General features: G+C 41.3%; 1 protein-coding gene across 8 annotated transcripts in view; it reads right to left on the bottom strand.

The window, feature by feature from the left end:
• POLM (DNA polymerase mu) overlaps window positions 1-20,232 on the bottom strand; it is a 97,666-nt gene that overhangs the window by 12,983 nt on the left and 64,451 nt on the right. For all 8 annotated transcript variants that reach the window (XM_056571311.1, XM_056571310.1, XM_056571317.1 and 5 more), the window contains 5 exons: window positions 15,990-16,160; window positions 15,615-15,686; window positions 11,320-11,440; window positions 10,049-10,181; window positions 9,389-9,491 (listed from right to left, as the gene is read on the bottom strand). In XM_056571311.1, coding sequence (XP_056427286.1) covers window positions 9,389-9,491; window positions 10,049-10,181; window positions 11,320-11,440; window positions 15,615-15,686; window positions 15,990-16,160 — 600 coding nt within the window. The remainder of the gene's footprint in view (window positions 1-9,388; window positions 9,492-10,048; window positions 10,182-11,319; window positions 11,441-15,614; window positions 15,687-15,989; window positions 16,161-20,232) is intronic.

Raw genomic sequence — 20,232 nt, 5'->3', positions numbered from 1 at the left:
CATTGACTCTCCATTGAAAACCATATGCATTGACTCTCCAATGAAAACCATATGCATTGACTCTCCAATGAAAACCATATGCATTGACTCTCCATTGAAAACCATATGCATTGACTCTCCATTGAAAACCATATGCATTGACTCTCCATTGAAAACCATATGCATTGACTCTCCATTGAAAACCATATGCATTGACTCTCCATTGAAAACCGTATGGAACCGTACTGAAAACCATATGCATTGACTCTCCATTGAAAACCATATGTATTGACTCTCCATTGAAAACCATATGCATTGACTCTCCATTGAAAACCGTATGCATTGACTCTCCATTGAAAACCGTATGCATTGACTTTCCATTGAAAACCGTATGCATTGACTCTCCATTGAAAACCGTATGCATTGACTCTCCATTGAAAACCGTATGCATTGACTCTCCATTGAAAACCGTATGCATTGACTCTCCATTGAAAACCGTATGCATTGACTCTCCATTGAAAACCGTATGCATTGACTCTCCATTGAAAACCGTATGCATTGACTCTCCATTGAAAACCGTATGCATTGACTCTCCATTGAAAACCGTATGCATTGACTCTCCATTGAAAACCGTATGCATTGACTCTCCATTGAAAACCGTATGCATTGACTCTCCATGGAAAACCGTATGCATTGACTCTCCATGGAAAACCGTATGCATGGACTCTCCATGGAAAACCGTATGCATTGACTCTCCATGGAAAACCATATGCATTGACTCTCCATTGAAAACCATATGCATTGACTCTCCATTGAAAACCATATGCATTGACTCTCCATTGAAAACCGTATGGAACCGTACTGAAAACCATATGCATTGACTCTCCATTGAAAACTTTATGCATTGACTCTCCAATGAAAACCATATGCATTGACTCTCCAATGAAAACCATATGCATTGACTCTCCAATGAAAACCATATGCATTGACTCTCCAATGAAAACCATATGCATTGACTCTCCATTGAAAACCATATGCATTGACTCTCCATTGAAAACCGTATGCATTGACTCTCCATTGAAAACCGTATGCATTGACTCTCCATTGAAAACCGTATGCATTGACTCTCCATTGAAAACCATATGCATTGACTCTCCATTGAAAACCATATGCATTGACTCTCCATTGAAAACCGTATGGAACCGTACTGAAAACCATATGCATTGACTCTCCATTGAAAACCGTATGGAACCGTACTGAAAACCATATGCATTGACTCTCCATTGAAAACCATATGCATTGACTCTCCAATAAAAACCATATGCATTGACTCTCCATTGAAAACCATATGCATTGACTCTCCATTGAAAACCGTATGGAACCGTACTGAAAACCATATGCATTGACTCTCCATTGAAAACCATATGCATTGACTCTCCAATGAAAACCATATGCATTGACTCTCCAATGAAAACCATATGCATTGACTCTCCAATGAAAACCATATGCATTGACTCTCCAATGAAAACCATATGCATTGACTCTCCATTGAAAACCATATGCATTGACTCTCCATTGAAAACCGTATGCATTGACTCTCCATTGAAAACCGTATGCATTGACTCTCCAATGAAAACCGTATGCATTGACTCTCCATTGAAAACCGTATGCATTGACTCTCCATTGAAAACCGTATGCATTGACTCTCCATTGAAAACCGTATACATTGACTCTCCATGGAAAACCGTATGCATTGACTCTCCATTGAAAACCATATGCATTGACTCTCCATTGAAAACCATATGCATTGACTCTCCATTGAAAACCGTATGGAACCGTACTGAAAACCATATGCATTGACTCTCCATTGAAAACCATATGTATTGACTCTCCATTGAAAACCATATGCATTGACTCTCCATTGAAAACCGTATGCATTGACTCTCCATTGAAAACCGTATGCATTGACTCTCCATTGAAAACCGTATGCATTGACTCTCCATTGAAAACCGTATGCATTGACTCTCCATTGAAAACCGTATGCATTGACTCTCCATTGAAAACCGTATGCATTGACTCTCCATTGAAAACCGTATGCATTGACTCTCCATTGAAAACCGTATGCATTGACTCTCCATTGAAAACCGTATGCATTGACTCTCCATGGAAAACCGTATGCATTGACTCTCCATGGAAAACCGTATGCATGGACTCTCCATGGAAAACCGTATGCATTGACTCTCCATGGAAAACCATATGCATTGACTCTCCATTGAAAACCATATGCATTGACTCTCCATTGAAAACCATATGCATTGACTCTCCATTGAAAACCGTATGGAACCGTACTGAAAACCATATGCATTGACTCTCCATTGAAAACTTTATGCATTGACTCTCCAATGAAAACCATATGCATTGACTCTCCAATGAAAACCATATGCATTGACTCTCCAATGAAAACCATATGCATTGACTCTCCAATGAAAACCATATGCATTGACTCTCCAATGAAAACCATATGCATTGACTCTCCATTGAAAACCATATGCATTGACTCTCCATTGAAAACCATATGCATTGACTCTCCATTGAAAACCGTATGCATTGACTCTCCATTGAAAACCGTATGCATTGACTCTCCATTGAAAACCATATGCATTGACTCTCCATTGAAAACCATATGCATTGACTCTCCATTGAAAACCGTATGGAACCGTACTGAAAACCATATGCATTGACTCTCCATTGAAAACCGTATGGAACCGTACTGAAAACCATATGCATTGACTCTCCATTGAAAACCATATGCATTGACTCTCCAATAAAAACCATATGCATTGACTCTCCAATAAAAACCATATGCATTGACTCTCCATTGAAAACCGTATGGAACCGTACTGAAAACCATATGCATTGACTCTCCATTGAAAACCATATGCATTGACTCTCCAATGAAAACCATATGCATTGACTCTCCAATGAAAACCATATGCATTGACTCTCCAATGAAAACCATATGCATTGACTCTCCAATGAAAACCATATGCATTGACTCTCCAATGAAAACCATATGCATTGACTCTCCATTGAAAACCATATGCATTGACTCTCCATTGAAAACCGTATGCATTGACTCTCCATTGAAAACCGTATGCATTGACTCTCCAATGAAAACCGTATGCATTGACTCTCCATTGAAAACCGTATGCATTGACTCTCCATTGAAAACCGTATGCATTGACTCTCCATTGAAAACCGTATGCATTGACTCTCCATGGAAAACCGTATGCATTGACTCTCCATGGAAAACCGTATGCATTGACTCTCCATTGAAAACCGTATGCATTGACTCTCCATTGAAAACCGTATGCATTGACTCTCCATTGAAAACCATATGCATTGACTCTCCATTGAAAACCATATGCATTGACTCTCCATTGAAAACCATATGCATTGACTCTCCATTGAAAACCATATGCATTGACTCTCCATTGAAAACCATATGCATTGACTCTCCATTGAAAACCATATGCATTGACTCTCCATTGAAAACCATATGCATTGACTCTCCATTGAAAACCATATGCATTGACTCTCCATTGAAAACCGTATGGAACCGTACTGAAAACCATATGCATTGACTCTCCATTGAAAACCGTATGGAACCGTACTGAAAACCATATGCATTGACTCTCCATTGAAAACCATATGCATTGACTCTCCATTGAAAACCGTATGGAACCGTACTGAAAACCATATGCATTGACTCTCCATTGAAAACCATATGCATTGACTCTCCATTGAAAACCATATGCATTGACTCTCCATTGAAAACCATATGCATTGACTCTCCATTGAAAACCATATGCATTGACTCTCCATTGAAAACCATATGCATTGACTCTCCATTGAAAACCATATGCATTGACTCTCCATTGAAAACCATATGCATTGACTCTCCATTGAAAACCATATGCATTGACTCTCCATTGAAAACCATATGCATTGACTCTCCATTGAAAACCATATGCATTGACTCTCCATTGAAAACCATATGCATTGACTCTCCATTGAAAACCATATGCATTGACTCTCCATTGAAAACCATATGCATTGACTCTCCATTGAAAACCATATGCATTGACTCTCCATTGAAAACCATATGCATTGACTCTCCATTGAAAACCGTATGGAACCGTACTGAAAACCATATGCATTGACTCTCCATTGAAAACCATATGCATTGACTCTCCAATGAAAACCATATGCATTGACTCTCCAATGAAAACCATATGCATTGACTCTCCATTGAAAACCATATGCATTGACTCTCCATTGAAAACCATATGCATTGACTCTCCATTGAAAACCGTATGGAACCGTACTGAAAACCATATGCATTGACTCTCCATTGAAAACCATATGCATTGACTCTCCATTGAAAACCATATGCATTGACTCTCCAATGAAAACCGTATGCATTGACTCTCCAATGAAAACCGTATGCATTGACTCTCCATTGAAAACCGTATGCATTGACTCTCCATTGAAAACCGTATGCATTGACTCTCCATTGAAAACCGTATGCATTGACTCTCCATTGAAAACCGTATGCATTGACTCTCCATTGAAAACCGTATGCATTGACTCTCCATTGAAAACCGTATGCATTGACTCTCCATTGAAAACCGTATGCATTGACTCTCCATTGAAAACCGTATGCATTGACTCTCCATTGAAAACCGTATGCATTGACTCTCCATTGAAAACCGTATGCATTGACTTTCCATTGAAAACCGTATGCATTGACTCTCCATTGAAAACCGTATGCATTGACTCTCCATTGAAAACCGTATGCATTGACTCTCCATTGAAAACCGTATGCATTGACTCTCCATGGAAAACCGTATGCATTGACTCTCCATGGAAAACCGTATGCATTGACTCTCCATGGAAAACCGTATGCATGGACTCTCCATGGAAAACCGTATGTATTGACTCTCCATGGAAAACCGTATGCATTGACTCTCCATTGAAAACCATATGCATTGACTCTCCATTGAAAACCATATGCATTGACTCTCCATTGAAAACCATATGCATTGACTCTCCATTGAAAACCATATGCATTGACTCTCCATTGAAAACCATATGCATTGACTCTCCATTGAAAACCATATGCATTGACTCTCCATTGAAAACCATATGCATTGACTCTCCATTGAAAACCATATGCATTGACTCTCCATTGAAAACCATATGCATTGACTCTCCATTGAAAACCATATGCATTGACTCTCCATTGAAAACCGTATGCATTGACTCTCCATTGAAAACCGTATGCATTGACTCTCCATTGAAAACCGTATGCATTGACTCTCCATTGAAAACCGTATGCATTGACTCTCCATTGAAAACCGTATGCATTGACTCTCCATTGAAAACAGTATGGAACCGTACTGAAAACCGTATGCATTGACTCTCCATTGAAAACTGTATGGAACCATTATGAAAACCGTATGCATTGACTCTCCATTGAAAACCGTATGCATTGACTCTCCATTGAAAACCATATGCATTGACTCCCCATTGAAAACCATATGCATTGACTCCCCATTGAAAACCATATGCATTGACTCCCCATTGAAAACCATATGCATTGACTCCCCATTGAAAACCATATGCATTGACTCTCCATTGAAAACCATATGCATTGACTCTCCATTGAAAACCTTATGGAACCGTACTGAAAACCACAGTCATTTTATTTCCCTGTACCCAAATGGTAGCCTACCACAGTTTTTGGTCCAGGTGAAAAACCGCATTGAAAAGTATATGTTTCTTTTTTTTTTTTTTTTTTTAACATGGGAGTGAATGGGAACTGTACAGAACCTTATGTGTGTACTGTTCCATCCAGTTTTCGGACATCATTTTTCAAACCGTATATGGATTAAAATTTGTACACACAGTTTAATCAGGTTTTGAGGAATCCGTTTTTTGTTTTTTTGTTTTTTTTTATCAAAAACCTGATACGGGAACTGTATTGCAAAAATGTGATGTGAACCCAGCCTTAGATCTAAAGCTATTTACGAAGAACATGTGCCACTTTGATAAATTTGACACAGGTACACATGATGTATGACTGGCCAAACAGTGTAGAATTGACTTCAGATGCACAAATTATGAAAACACCCCCCCCCCTTTTATATAAAGGTCAAGGATCATCTCCAATATGCGAGTCAACAGCCTAAAGGGAATGTGTCACCGTTTTTTTTTTCTAATTGGTTTCTATTTTCTGATGCAATTTTTTGTACATTATTATGGGGGCTGCCATCTTGCCTGTGGGCCCATTGACATGTGCAGCAAACAGGGCCTGTGCCATTCACATGCATTGAAAAAAATCTGTGACCTTTTCAGAGGTCATTCTACAGGGCTCTGTTGAGTTCTGCTGTGAATGGTGGTGGATTCAGTGTTATCTATATACTGGGTAACCTTTCACTGTACTCCCGAGAAGAAAAGTATGACTGGGAAATGACCTGTACAGAACATGAAGTCACAGCTTAGTTTTAGGCCTAGTGGCCAGTAATTTCCCACATTTTGACACATTCCCAGTATTTTCCTCATATTCATGCATACACAATAGACAGTGACTGCAGAAAATACACAGCACCATCCCTTCTTAATAAAATATAATCAACATTCAATATACTGGCCTTTCAGATTCTTCTTTGTTCCCCTGCCGCCATGCCCCCTGTATCACTACTGCTATGTAGAGGATATGAGATTTTCTCCATAAAATTACTTGTTTAAAAACAATATAACATTTACAACATCATGTCATGATGGGGGAATAGATCACATGACTGATACATGAATTTCATCACATCCATGTTCATCTACATGGAATTGATTTGATGGACAAGTGGTGACACAAAACAAACATAGTATGAAACCACGAGAGATCACAAAACCACGAGTATGGGGAGGTTTAGAGGGATAGTTGGAAGATGAACAAGTGGGCTACATGAGATACATACAGTGGTCCCTCAAGTTACAATATTAATTGGTTCCAGGACGACCATTGTATGTTGAAACCATTGTATGTTGAGACCAGAACTCTATGGAAACCTGGTAATTGGTTCTGAAGCCACCAAAATGTCATCCAAAAATAGGAAAAAGTGATCATTAAAGGAAAATAAGTAGATAACTAATATAGATAAAGCAAATTCTTACATATAAAAGTAAGAAAGATCTGCTGGGAGCTGGAAATCACTGTCTATGTCAGTGTTTCCCAAGCAGGGAGCCTCCAGCTGTTGCAAAACTACAAGCTGTTGCAAAACTACAACTCCCAGCATGCCCGGACAGCCAAAGGCTGTCCGGGCATGCTGGGAGTTGTAGTTTTGCAACAGCTGGGGGCATCCTGCTTGGGAAGCACTGGTCTATGTAGAGGACACAAGCTTCTTCGGGGTCCTGTACAGTGCACGCAATGTCCTAAAAAAGTTAACATGGAGCCGTCCTCACCTGGTGTCCAAAGGAGCAGGTAACCCTGGTACAGGTAAAGTGTACAGAACATGTAATACCTCCCTGTACTGTAGGGGGCGCTACCAGACACCAGTCAGTGCATACGCTTCAGTAATACAGGAGTTTTACCAGTGAATGCCCATTCTGATTGGTCAGTTCATTGACATGTTTCACAGATCTGGACTCTCTGTACATTGTATGTTGAATCTGGTTTCAACTTACAATGGTCCAGAAAAGACCATTGTATGTTGAAACTATTGTATGTTGAGGCCATTGTAAGTTGAGGGATCACTGTATATCTTAAGGTACCACCTATTAGGATCTCCCTCTGTAAGCTTAAATGGGCACTGTCAGATATAAGAACTTTTGATATGTTGTATGGAAAACCAATAGGTTTTGCAATTGCTTTCATTAGAACATTTTCAGTATTTCATACTGATAAACCAGTCAAGCAACTGCCCCCCTACCTGCTTGGACACATACTAGTCCTGCTGTGTCCATGAGTCATCACCTATGTCATGGACACACTTCCTTGATTGACAGCTGTGAGCGCAGGGCTCTTGGCTGGAGGAAATATCCTCCCACTGTCAGCTTGTGTCCCGCTACTGTCAGTGAGGACAAGCTGGGAGTTGTAGTTTTGCTAATGCTAGGGGAGATGTGAGCAGACAGCATACTGAGGGAGGGGGCGGAGACCTGCACAGAGGCCACGCCCCCTCCCTTTGAAAGGAATTCAAACTAGTGAGCTAAATTAAAAGTGTAATAAAAAAATAAATAAAAGTGCTAGACACACAAAAGATGTACATGGTCAGGATTAGGTACTGAGTGATATATAAAAAAAAAGTTTTTTTGTTGGATCTGACAGGTACGCTTTAAAGACGTTGACTAAAGAAAGCATGGCTTCCTGCATTTGCCGAGAGAAGTGTGTGCCTGCTATGTAATGTGTCATGGTGCCTGCAGTCTGACTAAAGAAAACCTAGCAGCATGGTCTCTTTAATCTCTTCATCATATTTTACTCAATCATAAGATTGTCTTTTAGGGTGCATTCACAAAAAAACTGATTTGCTGTGGATTTGAAGTTGCGGATCTGGATTTATTAAGGCAATGTTTCTGCATTTCAGATTCTGCAGAAACCTGACTAGTTTTTGCAGAATTAAAGGGGTACTCCGCTGCTCAGCGTTTGGAACAAACTGTTCCGAATGCTGGAGCTGGGAGCTTGTGATGTCAAAGCCCCGCCCCCTCAATAAAAGTCTATGGGAGGGGGTGTGACGTCATGAGGGGGAGGGGCTATGACGTCACAAGCTCCCAGCTCCAGCGTTCGGAACAGTTTGTTCCAAACGCTGAGCAGCGGAGTACCCCTTTAAGGCAGAGCCTCACTGAAATAAATAGGACTCTGAATTCTGGACAGAATCTGTGTTTTGAGAGCACAAATTCTGCAAAACTGCAAAAAATCTGCAGCCAGCTTTGCAATACGGAATTTAAAGGAAAATGGTCATCCTGTTCACCTACACCCGCCGGGTGAATTTAAATATTCATGAGCGCTGGTCACGTGAGCACTCAGTAGGTGCAAGTGCTCACGTGACCAGCACCACATGAATATTAAAATTTGCCCGGCTGACCCACCTCTTGTGCGCAATTCACCAAAGAAAGAAGCGGACCTTCAGGGGGACACCGCTCCAGCCTGCAGGTACGTATGTTAGTCAGAGACCCCGCATCGGTCTCCTATTCACCTGCACTATAACCCAGTGTATTGTGTTTAGTGTGGGTGAATGGGATGACCGTTTTCCTTTAAGAAGGAATCCCAAAATATCAGCCCTGCAAGCCAAAGAGGTAACTTGCTATGAGATCTCAGCAATACACAATTCATTAGTAATTCTCGCACACTTACCTGGCTGTCCATCCAGTCTACAGCTTTTTTCAGCACCCCATTTAGTGATTCTTCAGAGGGGTGTGTTATGAGGAAATCCACATCATGCCCCTGCTGCTTCCCCCTGTTTAGATGGGAGGACAAAGAATGAATAATTTGGCAAAAATCAACATGACTAAGGCTGCAAGCAAGGGTTAACAAACCGGGTCCTAACTTATTTTCTCAAAGAGGTTCCAAAACAGTAGCTCTATGTATTATGAGGATCCTAAGAATTATGCAACCCATCTAGAAAGCTATTCCATTTAAAGGAGAAGTCTCATGGAGAAAAACTTAATATCCAAAGGATAGGGGATAAGTTTTACGTCAACAACTGAACCACAAAACTATGACAACCAGTATGCCTCCAGCTGTTGCAAGCCACAACTCCCAGCCTACCCGGACCAAGGCTGTTCGGGCATGCTGGGAGTTGTAGTTTTGCAACAGCTGGAGGCATACTGGTTGGAAAACACTGCACTAGACACCACCTCAAGGTGTGAACCCAGCCAAGAAAACTGTGGTCAGACAAAACAAGCAACACCCACTTCACTTCCTCTTAAATGAGAAAAGGAAAGCTTGGTGTCAGTCACGGCTACTGACATGACATTACCACCTGGTGTGGCAAAAAATTCCAACATTCTCTACCTGCGAAATCCACCTGTCATAGTAATTTCGAGGTCTGGGACAAATCTGTGCAAAGCATCTGTTATCAAGCGTTCCACATGTCTGGCCTCCTGGAGGGTCACTGGCTGCTTGAGATCTGTGTAATGTTCTATCCCTGTGTGAAAAAGACCAATTGTTAATATACAGACAGGAGATCCATTAAAGAGTGCCTGTCATGATCTTGTTAAATTTTATAATCCTCCCAGTTCACTGCCCCCATCATGATAACCCACCCCCTGCCTTTATTTTTATTATTTTTTAGTTTTCTACCTTGATATTGTTCTGTATTTTCTGCTCAGTCAGATTCACAGACTGGGAAGGGGCGTTCCCCAGCAGGCGTGACATCATCTGAAGCCATACAGGGGAGAACTTCCTCCCTCACTCTGCTACACACAGCCCAGATCAGTTCATTGTGAGATGAATTAACAAATACCCCTAGAGGGTCTACGGGCACTTCTATATTAAACAACAACATTGGGGATATATGTCCCCTCAGGGAAACCCTGAATAGAGACCCTCTGCGGTCTAAAACTTAGCTTTTAATAATTCCAAATTAATATTAAAGGTGCTCAAAAATTTCCACTAGGTGGCAATATGTGCTTAAAATTACAGTCCCTATTAATAATGTTTTTTAGTGCACTCTATGCAGGATGATCTTGATCACGGAGCTCAGTTTGCAGCGCTCTGCTCTGACACCGTCTACAGACATAGTGTCACTGCGCACCGTAATCCATCCATTTTATAACAATGGGACTGAGCTAAAATCTCCTCCTCTAGCTCATTGTGAGATGAGCTATGGTTGGATAAGGCTGCAACCCCCCCCCCCCTCCCCCCTCAGCACTCCAGACTGCTTTTCCTGATTTTGGACTTCTGCCAGGCCAGCAGGAGTCCAAAGTCTGTGCAAGAGATGGCGGGAAAATGTGCTCTGGACAAGTAATAAGACACCTAGTGGCAGCTTTTTTAAACCCAAATAAAACATTTTTTAAACAACTGTTTAAACAAAGTACATTAGAAAGATTTTTGTATTAGCCATAAGGAATGCAATAGCAAAAATTAGTTTTAATAAGATTGCCCATTTAACATACATAGAGCAAAAAGCCTCTACTTCACAGTTTTCCAATCAGGGTGCCTCCAGATGATGTAAAACTACAACTCCCAGCATGCCCGGACAGCCTTCGGCTGTCTGGACATGCTGGGAGTTGTAGTTTTACAACAGCTGGAGGTGCCCAAGATGGGAAACAGTGCTTTTTTACCTGCTCTCTGGTCTGCAGTCAGTTTAATATTAGGGTTTTCCAAGTCACGTAATTTTCGCACTCCATCCTTGTACCAACGTTCTGCTGTGCGTACCCCAACACCGAAAATACCTGTTAGGAGCTATACAGTAAAGAAAGCAAACGTATCATTACATATGTAAAAGATGATTTGTGTGAAATTACAACTAAAAGGCGGAAATACACTTTAGACAGCAGTCAGCACAATTGTTCAACAGCGTCTTTTGACCACCTCGCTTAGAATGTGTTTTCAATAGAGGGTATAAAGCCGCTGCCAGACATTTCTAACATAGAATTGAGCAGGTTAAAATCCAACATGCCTAAGTTTTCTTTACCCAGACATCTGCAACCAGAGGAGACTCAGACTCCACCATGCACATTAGATGGTCTTGTAATGTTTAGGGCCCTCCTTAACCAGAGGCCAAATCTACCTAGGACACGAGTCTTACGGTACTGCATGGTAAAAATTGTGCAGTTCGGAATCTCTCCAGAGTCCGATGAGTGACAACCAATATAGACAGCTTTTTTTTGGCACCTATAGGAGTTACCACTCTATACCCCTCACTTGCAATACTAAGCCATGCATCCCCTTTGACTTGGTGGTTTTGCCATTTTAACCACCTATAAGGTAATATGAAGAATCCAGTATAGACTATTAATAGGCGCTAATACCCGGTTTGGTTATACAGCGTTGTGTTGATAGTCTTTAGTTAATTATTTCTTTATTTTTTAAATAATGCCTAAAACTTTTTGGCTCGCATTTCCAAGATTGGGTTTTGTAGGATTATCCTCCCCAGGTTTGGAGCCCCCTCTATGAGCCAAAGTAGAAACACACTAAATAAGAGCCACTTTTAATCTGGCAGATCCGATCCATCCATCCATCAATTACATATTTCCATTCATTTAAAAAGGCAGCATGTAGTACAGCACGGTAGTGACCATTTATGGCCAAGAGCAGCTTTCTTGACCATAAGTAAATTGAGGGGTGTGACAGAATTCAGACCCATGACAATGAGTTGGATGCTTGGCCGACTTCTTTTTCTTAAATCAGATGATTTTTATTGAAGTTTTCACAAACACAAAATAATAAAACAAAACATACAAACAACCCACAACCCAGCCACCCCATCAGCACCCTCCTCCCAAACATACATTCCGCCTCAACTACCTGCTTCTAAATCAGCAGACATGTTAAGAACAGTGAAGTAAAGTATAATAACAAGGAAAACGGGCGTGCAGGACATTGGCTCCCAGAGGTAGAGTACGGTGGAATAAGAAGCACACATAAGTACGTCAGTCACCATATCAGAAGTCATCCAGGACATAGACCAAATAAAGAGCACACACACAGAAAAGACCCACCCCTTATACAGCATCACCGCTTACATACGATCAGGGAGAATAAAGACCAAGAACTATGTTCCACCCCCAGTAGGATCAAATGTACGCACCCAGGGACCCCAAATACCATCAAACTGCTTTTCTACCTTTCGTTTAATATAGATCACCTTCTTCAATCTAACGATAAACCTAACCCGATCTAATCAAATACTGCGTAATAGGTTTCCGGGCTTAATACAGGACACGCAGAATGCCAATCTACACCAGTGAGCGTTCCTGTGCACAACCAATAAGACAGAGCAGACACACCTTAGGAAGCCAAGATAACGCCACCCCTTACACCGTTCTTATAAGTTCAAGCACTACCCAACCTACCACACTGGGGACAAGCAGAATCAGACCTGACCCCAATCTTGAGTAAGAACAGTGGAGTTTTATACACTGTATGCAGGAAAAACAGCTGGGACAGCCTATTAGATTACGACAACGATAAATAAGTGGTCAGCACCAGCACAATTGACCACTCCTCGTCAGTCATAACACCAAGATCCCTCTCCCATTTACAACGAACAGTCAAGGGGAATTTTTCATGGTGAAAGCTCAATAATTCTCCATATAACCATGATATAATCCCATCTGATTCCCTTTTCATGACCACCCATTCCAAAATCCGATTAGAGTGAATTACCAATGAAAGGGATCTACACTGCGTCTCGTATACATGGCGGAGCTGTAAGTACCTATAAAAAAAGAATGCGGCAAGGCAAACTCCTCCAGCAAGTCCCCAAAGGACCGGACCACAGCTTGAACAACTTGTTGCTCCAAACTACACAATCCCTTCCTTTCCCAAAAACCAGCATCCATAAAGGAGTAGAAAGCAGGCAGGCTAGGGTTACGCCACAGCGGTGTAAATTTAGTGGAGCCAGTTATTCACAATAGTTTACGCGTGTATAGAGAATGGGTAGTGGGAGAGGAGTCAGGAGGCCTAATAAGGGCACCAATCTCGAGCATTTGGAGTGGAACCCGACTTCCATGTCTTGCCATAAACAATCGCCCTGTAGGGCCTAACGTAATAGCATGCACCCAACCCCGTATTTGGTGCAGTTGGGAGGCCCAAAAAAATACAACCAGGGGTTGGGAAGGGCTTAGCCCCCTGAAGACTTCCCCCTCTGAAGCGTTTCCAATCTAATTCTAGCAGAGACCCCCCCCCAACTAGTTGCACTGAAAGTGGGCCATTGCAATCCATACTGGGGAGTTTTGTAAAACATACAATAGTTGTGGCATCAATACAATTTTAGCCAAGTTCGTCCGACCAACAACCGAAATTGGAAGTTTACACCAGACTGCCACCTGCTGGGAACTCCTATCCAGGAGAGGGGTCAGGTTACGAGGAAAAAGTCGTGCAGGGAGGGAGTAATAGTAATGCCCAAACACTTAAAACTAGTGACCACTTGAAGCTTGGAAGCAACAATCTGAGGAATATCAGGTAGGGGATCAAGAGGCATTATCACAGATTTGTCCCAGTAAATTAACAGACCAGAATAGGAACCAAAGTTAGAGATAAAAGACATGACAGGTGCCAAAAAGAGGGCCGTATCCCCCCAAAACAACAACATATCCGCATAGAGCGCAACCTGCTCCTCAATGGCCCCATACCGAAACCCCAATACAGCAAATAAAGAGTACACACACAGACAAGCCCCACCCCTTACACAGCATCACCGCTTACACACGATCAGGGAGAATAAAGACCAAGAACTATGTCCCACCCTCAGCAGGATCAAATTTACACACCCAGGGACCGCAAATACCAAACTTCTTTTCTACCTTTCGTTTAATATAGTTCCCCTTCTTCAATCTAACCATAAACTTCTCCCGGGCAATTAAATCTGCCACATCCGGAGGAGTATATCTAATAAGGCAAGCCAAAGGCTCAATAGCTAAAAGCAGAGCAAAGGCGACAGGGGACACCCCTGCCATGTGCCCCTCTGCAGCCGAAATGGCTCTGACAGCTGGCCGTTCACTCTAAGTCTGCAACAGGGTTCCTGTATAACAACTGTACATAAGATAGAAACCGAGGTCCAAACCCCATAGATCTCATCACACACCACAGAAAGTTTTATTCGGCGCCATCAAATGCCTTGGCAGCATCCAACGAAACAAGCAACCTAGCACCAGCCCCCTCCTGAGACATCTGTAAATTAAGATAAACTATGATTATCATCCACTGTAGACTTCCCTGGCATAAAGCCAGTTTGATCCCCATGAACCAGACAACCTTAGCCAACCTGTTAGCGAGTTCCCTAGCCAGCAGTTTCACATCAGCACATAAGGAAATAGGCCTGTAGGAGCCTGCACATAACAGGTCCTGCACATAACAGGTCCTGCACATAACAGGTCCTGCACATAACAGGTCCTGCACATAACCAGGTTTAGGAAGAAGCACTATTATAGCCTCCATCATGGAGTGGGGCAAAGAGCTACTCACTGCAGCTGCGGCAAAAGGAACCCTGTGAAACTGTTTATAAACCTCGCTGGGGAGATCATCAGGGCCCGGGGAATTCTCATTAGGAGCATATTTCAGGGCCAGTTCTAGTTCTTACAGAGAGATAGGCGAGTCCAGCTCGCCCCACTGCTCCAGAGAAAGAGAGGACAGAGATACCCATCCCACATAATCTTGCTTGGCCGACTTCTATTTAAAAACGATTCTCTTCGTAACACAACCTCAGTTTAGGGAATCACGTGCATTAAACTTTGTGGCAGTACTTTTAAGAATGTCATTGATAATTTTTGCATGGTGACACCTTGTGAACAAAGTGAGGTCCCATTAAGATTGGTATAATGTATACAAACTTCACCTGCTAGTCCTGATCATCTATCTGTACTTGTCTGTACATAGACATATTTATTTATATATATTTTTTCTTTGTCCACACCTCCATACACTGGTACTGTTCACAGATTTTAAGCGCCTCCACTTCATGGCATACTCCATCTTCTAATATTTCCTGCAAAAGAATAGGGAAATCATCATTTACCATAATCGATCACAAGCTGCATTGGTCTTGATAAAATACTAAGCTAGGTCAAAAGCACAAATAGCTCGATTTTTTATATTGTTACATATAAAAGGATATATATCTTATATCGGATAACAGAGACTTGGTGTAATGGCTATAAGTGTCTGTCTCTCTCTCTAATATTATATTTATATATATATATATATATATATATATATATATATATATAGCCACTTATAGCCATTACACCAAGTCTCTGTTGCCAGTGTCTGCTCCTGTTTGCCGCATTACCTGGATGACAGCTTGGCAATGGCCCCCACACCAGACCAGGTTTCTTGCTTCTTCAGCAGATTGCAGCTTAGATGGTAGAGACTTGAGCACAGATGCCGCCCTTGAAAAAGCCAGGTTTCGGACTTCAGAGCCTTGAAATGCAGCTGCTTTGCCTAATATTTCCAGAGCCTCCTGAAGGGAGATGAATACCATATAGCTAATAAAACCCATTGCCAACCAATGCCAATACATCCCATTACTAAGAGCCCAACTGATCCCCAGAGCAAATGGGTGACAGCAATAGGTAAGCCCGGAAACCCCAGACTGGAGTGGACTAAAGATCTGCTGCAGTTGGCCCATATGTACTGAGGGAGCCCCTAGTACAACAATTACAAAAGCTGCAATGAGTGATCCAACACATTTCAATCATAGCCAGCAGCTACTTTTCCAATAATTTGTGTAATTTTGTCAGATCAGACCAGACTTGCTACCCTTCAATCCTCATGTGCATCAATAAGCCTTGGGCACCTATGACCTGTGACCAATTTACTTGCTGTACCATCTTGGATCACCTTTAGTTGATACTAGCCACAATATATCAGGAACACTACAAAAGACCTATTTGGAGATGTTCAGACCCAGTTGTCTGTCAAAAACGACGGCTTCTTCCGGACACCCCGGAAGAAGCCATAGTGGTGAAATGTTGGGTGGTGGGGTCAGTTCCTGTGGTCCACTTGGTAATTATATCTTCTTGCCACTGTGCTGTTATTCATGTTTATTGCTCCTTAATTTAAATTTTTACTATTGCTACCTTGTCTTTTACTCCCACTTCATTGGACTATTCTCTTTCGGATCCTTACCTTGGTTCTATTTTTTTTTCCACTTGGATTGTGACTTGGATTATGACTTACTAACACGTGGTGTGTTCTTTATATTACTCTATGATCTGTAGTTTGCGGAGCCTCTCTTGGACCCCCCTCTTTACATGTTTTTAACCGTTTTACAATGTATGTAAAACAAAAATTTTACATTTATGTATTAATAAACTAATTTTCATGATTTGATCTTTATATGTCTATTGTGGGTTTATCATATTATTGCGTAGGATCTATTAAGTTTGTTTGAGGCCTTCGGCTGTCCGGCATGCTAGGAGTTGTAGTTTTGCAACAGCTGGAGGCACCCTGGTTGGGAAACACTGGATTAAACAGTTGAAAACCAGTATGTGCAATCCTACATTACATGGCCATCTGGTTTCGATTCAGCCAACACATGTCTAAAGTATTGACGACTTTATTCATTGCGCACCAGCTCTTCTTGAGCCATTACTACACTATTTCTAACCAAAATGTAAATATACTGGTTGGCGCCAATTACGCAGTCATCACCACCCACATTACACCTTGGAGCCCCTTTAATCGTGAAATGTGGGATGAGATATATTGGAATACAAGAGAGGCCTCAAAAACTTAATAGATCCTACTCAATAATCCTCCCTAATCCTTATGTTCTTAGGGAGGTAAACCATTGCCAGAAGTGTCTGGCAGGAGCTTTCTTCCCTCTACTCACTGAGCTAAACGTGCATGTGTATAGAGGAATAAAATCAGGAGATATACAGTGGGGATCAAAAGTTTGGGCACCCCAGGTAAAAAATTGTATTAATGTGCATAAAGAAGCCAAGGAAAGATGGAAAAATCTCCAAAAGGCATCAAATTAGAGATTAGACATTTTTATAATATGTCAACAAAAGTTAGATTTTATTTCCATCATTTACACTTTCAAAATATAAGAAAACAAAAAAATGGCGTCTGCAAAAGTTTGGGCACCCTACAGAGTTAATATCTTGTACTGCCCCCTTTGGCAAGTATCACAGCTTGTAAACACTTTTTGTAGCCAGCCAAGAGTCTTTCAATTCTTGTTTGAGGTATCTTTGCCCATTCTTCCTTACAAAAGTCTTCCAGTTCTTTGAGATTCCTGGGCTGTCTGTCCCGCACTGCTCTTTTAAGGTCTATCCGTAGATTTTCAATTATGTTGAGGTCAGGAGATTGTGAAGGCCATGGCAAAACCTTCAGTTTACGCCTCTTGATGTAATCCCCTGTGGATTTTGAGGTGTGTTTAGGATCATTATCCATTTGTAGAAGCCATCTTCTCTTTAACTTCAGCTTTTTCACAGATGGCATCAAGTTAGCATCCAAAATTTGCTAAAATTTTATTGAATCCATTTTTCCTTCTACTCGTGAGATGTTCAACCCCAAAGCATGATTGATCCACCCCCATGCTTAACAGTTGGACAGAGGTTCTTTTCATTAAATTATGTTCCCCTTCTTCTCCAAACGTACCTTTGCTCATTCCAGCCAAAAAGTTCAATTTTAACCTCATAGGTCCACAGAACTAGTTGCCAAAATGCATCAGGCTTGTCTATATGTTCATTTGCAAAGTTCAAACGCTGATTTTTGTGGTGAGGACGTAGAATAGGTTTTCTTCTGATGACTCTTCCATGAAGACCCTATTTGTACAAGTATCTCTTTATAGTGGAATAGTATACCACAACTCCAGTGTCTGCCAGATCTTTCTGGAGGGATTGTGCAGTCAAACGTGGGTTTTGAATTGTTTTTCTCACAATCCTGTGTGCTGTTCTGTCTGATATTTTTCTTGGTCTTCCAGATCTTGCTTTAACTTCCACTGTTCCGGATGACCACCATTTTTTAATTACATTCCGAACAGAGGATATTGACATCTGAAAACGTTTTGCTATGTTCTTATAGCCTTCTCCATCTTTGTGAGCGTCAACTATTTTCAGTTTCAGATTTCTAGACAACTGCTTAGAAGAACCCATGGTGCTGATTGTTGGGGCAAGGTCAGATGAGCCTGGGCATTTAAAACCTTTGAGATTGACATCACCTGGTCTTCCCAGATGATGATTGAGAACAATCCATGACACTGGCAGTTCTCAGCTTTGCAAAGGGGCAGTGCATGCTATAAATTCTGCAGGGTGCCCAAACTTTTGCAGATGCCATTTTTTTGTTTTCTGTTATTTTGAAAGTGTAAATGATGGAAATAAAATCTAACTGTTGTTGACATATTATAAGAATGTCTAATCTGTAATTTGATGCCTTTTGGAGATTTTTCCATCTTTCCTTTATGCACATTAATACAAATTTTTACCTGGGGTGCCCAAACTTTTGATCCCCACTGTAGTCATCTGCAGAACAAATCTTTCAATAGCAGCTACCTTATATATTTGTGGCCAACTTAATAACTTAATGTAGGAGAACACCTGAACAATGGAACTACCCAGCTCATTTTTGTTTGGTCTCTTAGCAGAAAAAGGGATAATTTAGAAATAAGTTACTCACATCACAATTGCCTTCATGTGCCCTGAAACCTCTGGGTAAATGACTGATGCAGTACAGGAAGGGTTGAATTTGTTGTCCTGAAACCCCATTTGTTTTTTGCTTCATAATCTGGTCTATACAGGAGACTGGTGGACCTCTTGTGTGTGGGATTGGATTTTGGTGCTTTTCTTTGACTGTGTTTTTTTTAATAAATTCTAAACCACCATCTAAATATTAGCCCTGTTATTTAAGTGCTGGAAAACCCTTTTAAGTCCTACTAGAATTTTAAAGAACTTTTGACATGCAACACCGACATGTCAAGTTTTGATTGTTCAGGGTCTCAGTGTTTAGACCCCTTCCGATCTCTAGCCTGCTTTTTCACATTGTATCATACACCACTGAAGAAGGGGTATTGAACTCTGTCTATACATCCCAAAACGCATTTGGTTAAGATAGCTATGCAATATAGCACTTGAACCCTATTCACACTGAAAAATTGCCATTCATGCAGTGTGCGTCTCTTGAAGAAATAGGAGAAGTGCTCCACATCACATTCCAGCAAAGAGAGAAACCTGCAAAAATCCTGAAAAAATCCTGCCATACTACACTCAAACTATTTATCTGAGCCAGAGAACGACAAGAGACTACTTATAAAGAATACAGCCAGAGCACACGCTCTCTCTCAACTGGTCAGCTGACTGCCCAGGTCACACGCCACCGGGGAGCTCACTGGAGTGAGTGGTTGCACACTGTGAGATACCACCACCGCCTCTCGCTAGAGCAGAGGAACATGTGGTGAGTGGTGAGCATTACTCCATTTACTTTCTTTATAGGACCTGCGGTGCATAAATACATATCCACCATATGAGACTGTGAATATTTAGCCATCGATTGCTACATGGTTTCTATTTGCAGGACATTTTCTACAGCAT

This window comes from Hyla sarda, chromosome 4 (genome assembly GCF_029499605.1).
Source record: "Hyla sarda isolate aHylSar1 chromosome 4, aHylSar1.hap1, whole genome shotgun sequence".
Classification (NCBI taxonomy): Eukaryota; Metazoa; Chordata; class Amphibia; order Anura; family Hylidae; genus Hyla; species Hyla sarda.
Note: the sequence above shows the minus strand (reverse complement) of the source record. Positions and strands in the feature narration are given on the sequence as shown.